Source organism: Psilocybe cubensis, chromosome 1 (genome assembly GCF_017499595.1).
Source record: "Psilocybe cubensis strain MGC-MH-2018 chromosome 1, whole genome shotgun sequence".
Classification (NCBI taxonomy): Eukaryota; Fungi; Basidiomycota; class Agaricomycetes; order Agaricales; family Agrocybaceae; genus Psilocybe; species Psilocybe cubensis.
This window is the reverse complement of record NC_062999.1, coordinates 4,539,643-4,550,449: the sequence shown is the minus strand read 5'-3', so window position 1 is coordinate 4,550,449 and position 10,807 is coordinate 4,539,643. Positions and strand designations below refer to the sequence as shown.

General features: G+C 40.4%; 1 protein-coding gene across 1 annotated transcript; it reads right to left on the bottom strand.

The window, feature by feature from the left end:
• Positions 1-9,306: 9,306 nt before the first annotated feature.
• JR316_0001521 (uncharacterized protein) lies at positions 9,307-10,281 on the bottom strand (the record flags this gene model as incomplete). The annotated part of the gene is made up of 4 exons (XM_047887324.1): positions 9,307-9,492; positions 9,544-9,691; positions 9,750-10,127; positions 10,178-10,281. 4 exons carry the CDS (start codon positions 10,279-10,281, stop codon positions 9,307-9,309), a joined length of 816 nt encoding a protein of 271 aa, XP_047755070.1.
• Positions 10,282-10,807: the final 526 nt, after the last annotated feature.

Here is a 10,807-nt window from a genome sequence, read left to right as displayed (position 1 = left end):
TCTAAGTTTTTGTGGTCTGTCCAAATCTCAAAGGGATGTTGGGTTCCTTCAAGATAATGTCTCCATTCATCTAGTGCTCTGATAATAGCCAGCATCTCTTTGTCATGGATCTCATAATTCCTTTCTACTTCAGATAGACTCTTAGACATAAAGGCTACAGGATGCCATTTCCCATCTGATCCTTCCTGAGATAAAACAGCCCCAGTAGCATAATCTGAACTGTCTGCTTCAACTTTATATGGCTTGTTATCATCAGGGAAAATCAAGACAGGTGAAGAAGTGACTTTCTTCTTTAACTGGTCAAAGGCTTCCTGCTGTCTAAGACTTCATCTCCAGACTGTTCCTTTCTTTGTCAATTCATGAAGGGGCTTAGCAATGTCTGCAAAATCCTCTATGAACCTTCTATAAAAATTAACAAATCCCAAGAATGATTGGACATCCTTGACATTTTCAGGTTCAGGCCATTTAAAAACTCCCTCTACCTTGACAGGATCCATCTCAATCCTGCCTTGTGAAATGATTAGTCCAAGATATTCAATCTTTTCCTTTTCAAATTCACATTTCTCTGCTTTAAGGTAGAGTTTGTTCTGTTCTAGGATTTGCAGAACTTGCTTGACTACCTCTCTATGATGATCAAGAGTCTCAGTGAAAATTAAAATGTCATCCATGTAGACAATGACAACATTTCCATCAATGAGCTCAATAAAGATATCATTCATCATAGTTTGGAAGGTAGCAGGACTATTGGTTAAACCAAAGAACATGACCAATGGTTCAAACAGCCCTCTATTGGTTCTAAAGGCTGCTTTCCATTCATCTCCCTTTTTGATTCTGACATTGTTAAATCCCCACCTAACATCAAGTTTGGTGAAGTATTTGGCTTTGCTGAGTTTGGTGATAATGTCAGAAATCAATGGAAGGGGGTAGGAGTTCTTGATGGTCATTTCATTCAGTTTCCTATAGTCCTGGACAAGCCTAAGAGATCCATCCTTCTTCTTGACAAAGAATACAGGGGAGGCCATAGGTGACTTGGAGGGTCTAATCCTGCCAGACTTCAGATTTTCCTCTAAAAAGGCATCAAGTTCCTTTTGTTCATTGGGAGAGAGAGGATAAATCTTGGATCTATAAGGTTCAGAACCAGGTTTCAGCTCAATAGCATGATCCCAAGGCTTCCTGTCTGGTAGCCTATCAAAAGATTCCTTTGAAAAAACACCTTTAAACTGGTGATAGTGCTTAGGGACAGTTTCTTCAAAGGTTTTCTTAGGAGAATCAGCTTGCTGATGAGACTCTTCTGCTAATCTTTGAGACATAGTAGAAGTAGCATTAATAGACTGCTTCTGAGGATGAAGGTATGAGATGAAAATTCTGTCCTCAGGCTCAATCTCAGAATCAGAAGAATCTTCAATAGAATCATCTTCTTCTTCATCAAATTGAGGGAGTTTCCTCCTTTTGACTGCAGCTATTCTCTGCCTCTTTCTTCTGGCTCTTTTGGCTTCCATTTGGCAGTCAGAGGGACATCTAATAAACTGAACATCCCCTGTCTTCCAATCAACATCTGGATTATGGTGCCAAAGCCAAGTATGTCCAATGATAGCAGATTTGTCTCCCAAGTCACAAACAGCAAAGGTGGCCCTTTCTGTATGGTTCTTGTGTACCATAATTAAGTCTACTTCCTCATGGATAGAGCCACTCTTGTTGAGAGTACCATCAACATTATAGACTGGAATGGCTCTAGGAAGTTTCCTTGTGTTGAGATTATGATACTTCACAAAACCAGAATGCAGAAAGAGGCCAGTAGCTCCAGAATCAAGCAAAGCATCAACAGATAACCTTTTCTCTGTGTCCATTGTCTTTAAGATGACAGACAAATGGGTAGAGGTTTTAGGATTATGGTTGAGGATGTAGATCTTTTCAGGGAAGGTAGAAAGAGAGGAAGAAGAAGACATGATTTCTGTACCAGAATCTGAAGACTGAGGATCAAGTCTGTCAATTTCATTTTCTAATACATTAAATCTATTCCATTGGGACATGTCTTTCACCAATGGTGCTTCTAAAAATTTTTCTTTTCCTCATCTTTCTGCTCCTTGCCTTCCAAGATTAATTTCCCAAAGTAGTCAGCCAGTTCTTCATGGGTCATAGCATTGATGTTAACTGATGACCTGCAGTTTACAGCCTTATGACCAGGCTTTCTGCACTTGAAGCAAACAATTGGCCTAACTGACTTCCATCCAGAGTCAACCTCCATGGGAACTACATCTGGTTGCTTTGCCTGAGCACCAAAGGTCCTTGAGCTGCTGTTGGAAAAGACTGGAGGATTTGGAGTAGGCTTAGGAACAGCCTTGGGAGTTGGGGCTTTAAGAAAGGGAGAAGATGAGGAGGAGGAAAGAGACTTGGTAAAGGCCTCACTCTGTCTCCACTGCCTATCTAGCCTAGTACTCCATTTAATCCATCCATCCAAGGTTTTGGGCATGTCAGGAACATAGTAGACTGCATTCCTGAGAGTTTCATTGAGCCCAGCCTTGAATTGGTCTACCAAAGCAGCATCATTATACCCAGTATCTGAGATCAGAGCCCTGAAGCTAGCAACATACTCATCAGCAGTCTGTCTGCCTTGCTTGAGCATGTGCATTTTATGCTTAGCTGTGTTGGAGGGGTCTGGATCTGCAAACACTTCCCTAAATTCATAAACAAAGTCAGCCCAAAGACCTTCTTGGGACTGAGCATTGTCTATTACTTTAGTCTTCTCATATGCCCACTTCCCAGCAGTACCTCCTTTCATATGAGATAGAGCACAAATAACTTTCTGAAAGTCATCTGTAATCCCTTTCCCATAGAAATATAATTTGAGCTGACTGAGGAAGCTTTCTGCCTTCTCCATAGAACCATCAAATGGATCTGGAGGTGAGACTTTAATGACAGAGTGTGAACAGGAAGGGGCAACATGAGGGGTAGGGAAAGAGTGAATATCTAGAGCAGCAGGTGGTGGTGGTGGTGATGATGATGGTGACTGACTGACTGGTTGCTGAGGATGTGGTGGAGTGGATGATGACTGCTGCTGCTGTCTAAGAAAATTCAACTCTTGGGTAAGGAGCTGGACCTGATGCATGAGCTCTTCCACAGAAGGAGTGGTGGGAGGCAATTGGGAGGGGTCCATGTCTATGGGTAGGGGTAGGTAGGCTCTCTGATGTGTGTGTGGGAGAAGCTATCTACTAAAAGTGCCCTTGAAACTATACTAAGTATTCTAAAAAAATATCTATCTACTGGATACCCAGTTGTCACACCACTCAGGGCTCTAAACCTAGGATCACAGGGTTACTGGATATTTCCTAGACCACCAAAAACAGAACACTAGTAGGACTGTGTCTGCCCCAACAGTTGGTATCCCTATCTACTAAGTTCACACACAGCACACAACAGAGAGTAGGAAAGATGATGAGCCAAAGGTCTTGAGGAAAGGTCTTGAGGAAAGGTCTTGAGGAGGATGTTGAAGATTGGTGGAGATGTAGAGGTTGGTAAGAAGATTGGTGAAGAGGTTGATGAAGAGGTTGGTGGGTTGGAAGTGGAGGAAGAAGGTTGAGGTGATGATGTTGAAGAGGTTGAAGAGGTGAAGAGTGTGGTGTTGAAAAAGAGATGGTGGAGTTGTCTTGAGAGAGCTTCAATCTTCTGTCAGGGCAACACTATAATCAGTGTGACAAGGCCACCAACAAAGATTAAGCAAGGGAGAGAGAGAGAGAGCAGAGGGAGAATAAGAGAGCAAAGAGAGAATAAGAGTGTGAGAGAGATTCAATGATTCTAAGAGATCACACCAATGATAGTGGATATCCTAAGAGATTGAAGCTGAAGCTACAGCTACCTACAAGTCCAGTATTTATACTCTACAGCTATTCTAGAATATTCCCTACATTACATCATAAAGGAAGGTTAAAGAATAAAAGTGACATCATATAGAAAAAGGATGAGTAAGACTAGGAATCATATAGAATTTACTAGAAAGAAGTGGAGCAAAAAGGCTGTGATGAAAGAAATAAACTATCTAATCAGATAATTGATAAGATAATGAAAGGATAAGATAATTCTGTGAAGATAAAGAGGGGAAACTGGAGAAACCCTGACAAAAAGCGGAATACATCATGGTGCCCTTTCTTATCATCCTTGTGGTTGAAGATAGCTCCAGCAATTTCAGCAGTTTTAATTGCGCCTCGAGTTGATTTAGAAAAGGCTCTCTCCTGAGCAGCTGTGGGTATATTTCCGCCCTCAAGTATAGCAGCACGCTCTTGTATAACAGGATCATTGTCACGATTTGCCAACAGAACTGGACGGATAACATCATCACTTTCATTCTCATTCCACCACCTAAGCATTGCTATATAGCCACCCTTGACTGTGTTTAAGTCTTTGTGGCATCCACATCCAGCCCAAATGAATAATCGAAGAAGTCGCTTTTCAGAGTCTGGAAGGCTATCAAAAGCAGTCTTTCCAAGTTGCGCAATTGCAGTCTCCAACATAACAGTTTTTCTTTCTCCTTTTTGGATATCTGATAAAGCATCCCATTTTTTCTGCCCTCCTGCCTTCTTTATCATAGCCGCTTCAGCCTTTTGAAAATATTCTGAAACTTCTTCAAAAGACATTTCAAGCATTCTTTCCTCTCCAAGCTGTTGATCAACTGCAGCTGCTTTTATTGCCTCTAATAAACGAGCATCCTTCTTTTCCTTTGCACAATGATCGGTATTCATCCCCATAAGTTTTATAAAGAGTTCTGCAATTTTAAAAATGGATCCAGATCGCTTGCCAAGTGGACTATTGTTGTAAATGTTAAGAATTCCCTCCAATGATTTTTGCCAATCTGCTACAGCTTCTGCACTTGTACCATCCCGTGAAGATTGGATTCCAAGTGAACGAGTAACATGCTGTTCAGATGTGGTATCATCAAGTGTTGTGTAGTCTTTTGCAAGAAGATGAACATGTCGGGAATTATAATTGATACTCCGGTGGCCTGTACCATCGGCACTAAAGGTCATTCCATCTGTATTCTTCATTTCATATCCAAGTTGAATTTGTGCAGCAAAGTAACCTTCGCGAAGAATGCAAGACACTGAAGCCCGACTGATTCCACCAATAGCTTCCAATCCTGCAGATTTTAACACGGCTACTATAACATCTTGGATATAATTGCGTAAGCAGCCAGCCTTAACAAGAAGACGAACAACATCCCGAGTGCTTTCTGTAATAACTCCTTTGCTAGTCAAATGATGAACAGATCGCTCTTGATAAATTTTATGACGCAAATTAGCAAGAGCTTCACTCTTGGTAGCTTTGGTGTATTCCAAGGTTTTGCGCAGATTCAGTGCCTCTTTTCGAAGATCCTGCAGACGGTCATTGGATATACTGAGCTTGGAATGTGCATCAGCCAGTTGGAGAGACCATTGGGATAAGGATTTAGATAAGGTGTCTCGCAATTCTTCATTAGCCTTTTTAAGTGATAAGTAGGATTCATGTGACTGCTGAGCTCCACGTAAATGCTGTATGGATGCTTGTTCCTCCGCTGTCTTTAAAATCATAATTTGTTCCTCTAATTGAGAGTTTTTAGCTTTCCAGCGCTTTGTAGTTTGACGTTGCATGCGAAGCTCATGATAAGTGTCTTTGCTTTTGGACTTCATCAAGGAGGCTTCGTTCTTATGCTTGTCTAACTCCAAAAGAGCACTTTCAAGCCTTAAACTTAGACCAGCACACTCCTTTTCCTTTTTAGAAAGCAATTGTGCAGCTTTAAGTTCTTCCCAAAGACTCTCCAATGCAGTCTCTGAGTCAAGCGCAGCTTTCTTCTCTGCTTTAGCCTCTCTGGCTGCTGCAATGGATACAACCCGTTTTGCTTTGCCAGGCGGCATGATAGTCAAGAAATCTTGCATATTGCAAAATAATAAATTAGAATAATACATCCTAGCTTTATATAATAGCTCACCAAAGGTTACAGACAAAAAGCTATTTAAAAGCAGGCTTATAGGTTGCAAAAAAGAGACTGTTAAATTTATTCAGCAATAGTACAACTCTAGAATAAAGAAATCTACTTACTGGAGATATACACAGTCAATATGTGGTCAAAAGAGAGAAGAATCAAAGATATTGGGTCCAAAAATGCAAAGAACAACAAAATTGAGCAGTCGTGTGTGGAGATGATGGTGGTAAAGGGGAAAGAAGTGTTTCTGCGCAGCCTCTGTGTATATATACGCTATTTCGAGACTATTTTGAGTGTGCGAGGCATCCGTGTGGCAGTCGCGGGACATTTCCGGCCCGTTCGGGAATGCAATCAGTGGCTGTGTTATTGTCATTTTGCAGGTAAATCAATACGAGGAGAATAGCTCACTGAGAACATCGATTCAAGGTATGATTTAGGGGGCGAAATTGGTCTATTTTTCAATACAAGCAACGTGGTCAGAGCGAAATTTTTATTTTCTCTCTCTAAGTATCTAAAAACCGCTATTTTGGGGGTATATCTCAGCAATGAAAGAGAAATCAAAAATTCCGCTCTGATAGAGTTGTTTAGAATTGAAAATAGATACTTTTTGCTCTATCAACCATTCTGATAGCATTATCCGCTGTAATGATAATAGTTATATAGTCAAGAGCACTATTTTTGGCAGGGAAAACAGTAACATTTTGCATTTTGAAAAGACACATTGCATCTTAGCCTTAGCTACTTTCACAGAGTGTAGATATATATTATATAGTTATATTGGAGCCATTTTACAATTTATGCTACCAATGCATGAAGCATAAAGTCAATGTCTCAAGATATGGGTGGTGTCACAGTGTGACGACCCAAGTCACCCGCGGTCACACGCATCAGGGATTGGTCACCACCACTCAATGCAAATTGAGTGTAGTGACCGTGGGAATATCCTGCGTACAGTGTGCGCAGGATATTCCCACGACCTGCTTATTAATTCACGGCCAGTACAAACACCACAGCAAGTAAAATATAATAAGATCATCTAAACTAGGACTGAAAATAATTATTATTGCCAAAAATACTTGTATTTTACCTAAAGTATATGTAATGCATCTCAGTAATATATCAGGAATTACCAGAGAAGTTCAAGTTGCTCAATGCAAAGTGCGGCAACCGTGAGAATAACTTGCATACACTATATGCAAGTTATTCCCACAGTCTGCTTATTAATTCATGGCCAGTATGAACAGCACAACAAGTTTAATATGACAAGTTATTTGAAGTGGCATTAAAGATAATAGCTAGATACATAATGTTTATTATTCTTTATTCTATGCCACCACAGTCTGCTAGTCATTCATGCTAAATTTTTTTTGATAACAATAAAGCATTCTATTTACCTCTACTTGCCGTTAGAGGTGTATAAAGCATGCAAAACAGTTGGTATGTAATTGATTGTGACTAATTAATGGCCTTAAATCAGTTGAATGAGGTCATTATTATAAAATTTTTGGTTATGAGCGATGATTATCTGCGTCAAAATGTTTAACTTGCAATTAAAAAGTCATAATGTAATGGTATCTAATTTTGTTTTCTACCATATGGCAGCTAACCTATCTACCTAGCTAATATCTAGTATTTTAATTTCCATATCCCCTTGGTAGGAACAAAAACTAACAGAAATTCTATGATAGTAACCAATTATTAAGTCAAGCATACCGGTTAAGTAAAAAACTGGTATTAATCACGCAATTTTGATGGCATCAATGATTTACTGATGGGGACAATTGGCAAGGACATATTTTTGTACAGTGGGTTGTGGGGATAAAAGAACTCGCTTTACTTACATAAAGTTTCGTAATCAATTGTGCTAATATATGGATTCCGGGTGACATGGACATGTATGTTGAGCACAGATATGCTCTTCCCGTTCTTTCCTGGATGATGTCCATTGGATTTACTATCATGCCGCATCCCAAATATCCAGACAACACCACAGCGGAAAAAATTTTGAAAATGGAAAAAATCGTCCTTCAGAAACATCCTCTTCATCAACATTACAATACCACTGGAGTGGTCGTTAACCTATGGTGCCAAGGTTCTTTTGTCCAACTGATTACGACTTGTCAATCGGTGGTAGAGTGCATTTTGGGGTATCATAGCAGTATGTCCCCAATGTCATGTGTCGAAACAATGTTAACTTCAATTTTGTTCTACTGCAGCCGGCGTCATGAATTTTGTTACCTTTGAGAAGGTGTACAGCTTGTATCCAAATGCTACCTTTGGACATCAAGTCTCTCTGTTGCAACCTTCTGCCGACCTCAAGTGCGCGCAAAAATTTCTTGCAAAATATCATTCCCGTGGCTTGAAATTTGTTCTTTCCATTCTATCGCAAACTTTGAAAATGGACCGCCATATCCAAAGCAGGATACAGTCTATCAGGGACAATGTAAATGTTAGGTATAGTTCATCTTGTGGTCATGTTCTCGTTGTGCTGGATTACGATCCTTATCCAGAGTTGTTCTCTCCTGGGATTAAACGGGTTGGCGACAGGCATTGTTGGGTTTATTCTTTGCCTCTTTTACCCAAAGCAAATCAGACTTCCTTTGTTGAAGCCAATTTGTGGGCATTGTTGCTCAATGAATTTGATTGTTTGCATTTTGGTGTCCGTCGCATCAGCGGTATCGCATTAGATTTTCACTACACAGCGGCAGATGTTTACCAATTACACAAGCGTGTCAAAAAAGCTATCAAATCCTGGGAAAGGGGTATAAGGTGTGTGCTCTTTAGTTTTAGTATTTGTCAATTTAATTCCTGTAATGTAGGCAAAAAGATGACCGTGTACATGCAACTGTTTTGTATTTGCTATCCAGAAAGGCAGATATTTTTTGGTTGCATCACTCTCAACCATAAAGCCTCTTGTGGAATGGATATTTGTAATTTCTTCCATCCTTAGTCAAATTTTTGTTCAAAATAAACTTGTGTTCTCGTCCTCATTCTTTTTGTCTTAATTTGTAAGTTTGACTTGCGGATGAGCGTGGGAATATCCTGCGTACAGTGTACGCAGAATATTCCCACGGTCAACCTCTCCCAATATTCAGCCGAGTGTGGGAATATTCTGCGTACAGTGTACGCAGAATTCTCCCACGGACTTCCTCGCCGATATTCAGCCGAGTGTGGGAATATTCTGCATACAGTGTACGCAGGATTCTCCCATGGGGTGCCAACTAACACCTTCAGATAATTTCTGTCATGAAAATAACTTGACAAATTATTCCTTGTTATTTACAATGTTCACGCAAATGGATTGATTGTTCGTTTAGCACATTTATGATATCCTTGTCTTTCTATGTACATATGTATTAATCTTGGGACATAGTATTGCTATTGTGGACTGTGTCCTCATTTAAGCGCATACGTGCCATCCTCTGTTGCGTGTCTTCAATGTCAATCTGACCTTTGTACAGCTGCCTCTTTGTCCTACACAAAACAGCAACCTGTCTTTTTGCTGGAGTATAGTGCGACCGCATTCTGAGAATATCAGCTTTCTGTTGGAAGTTATGAATGGCTATGAGACTGTTCAATATAACATTGCTTACCTCTCTTGCCTCCTGGTCCAAGACAAGTATTCCGCGAAGAGCGACAACAAATTTGTACTTGTTTCCTTGGGCAGGAAATGCGACAAAGGCAACACTGATCACAACAATGTCTCCAATTCGTATGGAGGCAGGATTATAAGAATAATATCTGTTGCAACATGATATTAGTTTGGTTGTGATGTGTTGTTGGTATTTTCTAAACATACCTGGCTGTTCCGTTAGGAAGTATCTCCCGACAAAGAAACTGTACCTTGTTATCGATTGCGTGGATGAAACTGTCCCCTACCATGGACGCCAACACATTATCAGGGTTGACCAGGGGATGAAAACCTATGTTGTCAGATTTGTCTTGATATGCGGATACCTTCGTGAAATATTGGCTATGCGCATGGAAAACATTGAAACCCGTGTCTTTGTGAAGAACTGGGTCATAGCTGCTGACGCTGTCCGCGGGAAAATTGTTTGCAAAACGGAGGAAAACTTCTTCTAGCTTTTCCATCACCTTATTGAACACAATGTCTCCGAGTCCCGTAATAGCAATGGCGGTACGTAAATATGGTTGTTGCTTGACCGTTCTGTCGCGGCTGTAACAGTCCTCATTTGTAATTAATTCACCTCAATGGAGTGGACGTACGAAGCAGGCTTTGCCATTGGTGGTAGCATCTTGTCGCTAACTATGCCTTGGAGTCTGAATATCACTTTGTCCATTGCACCGTTATCCACGTCAAAGTTGGACATATTTATATTATATTATATATATATTATATTATTACAAAGCGTGACACTGAATCGTAAAGACTCGTCATGCCACGCTCCGCGGTGGCCCACTAAAACAAGTACCTTGGTGTCCCGGTTATAGAGAAATAATTTCCGAGCATAGAAGAAATTATCCCAGTCATTGACTTTGCATGCTCTTCAGTTTGAATGGGAGCTGCACACATTAGGGTATGTTACCCGTACATAAAAAATTTAGTACCATATTCTGTGACCCTCTCCGCATCTACCTCAATTTTTGTCCGAAGATATAGAGTTGTCCAGATGAAAATTACGCGTGCCGTCCTTGCCGTAGAGGCGTGGGAACTCGATTTTCGTCCCGCTTGCAGTGGATTGCTACTTGTGAAGACAGTAGGACGGTCGTTACAAGATTATACAATTCATTAGGAGGATAAATTCATACATTAAAATAACATAAGACTACATATAGGCTATTCCAATGCAATTTTCTGTCTTCAACCTCAACTTTAGGCCTTTTTAAGCCTTAGAA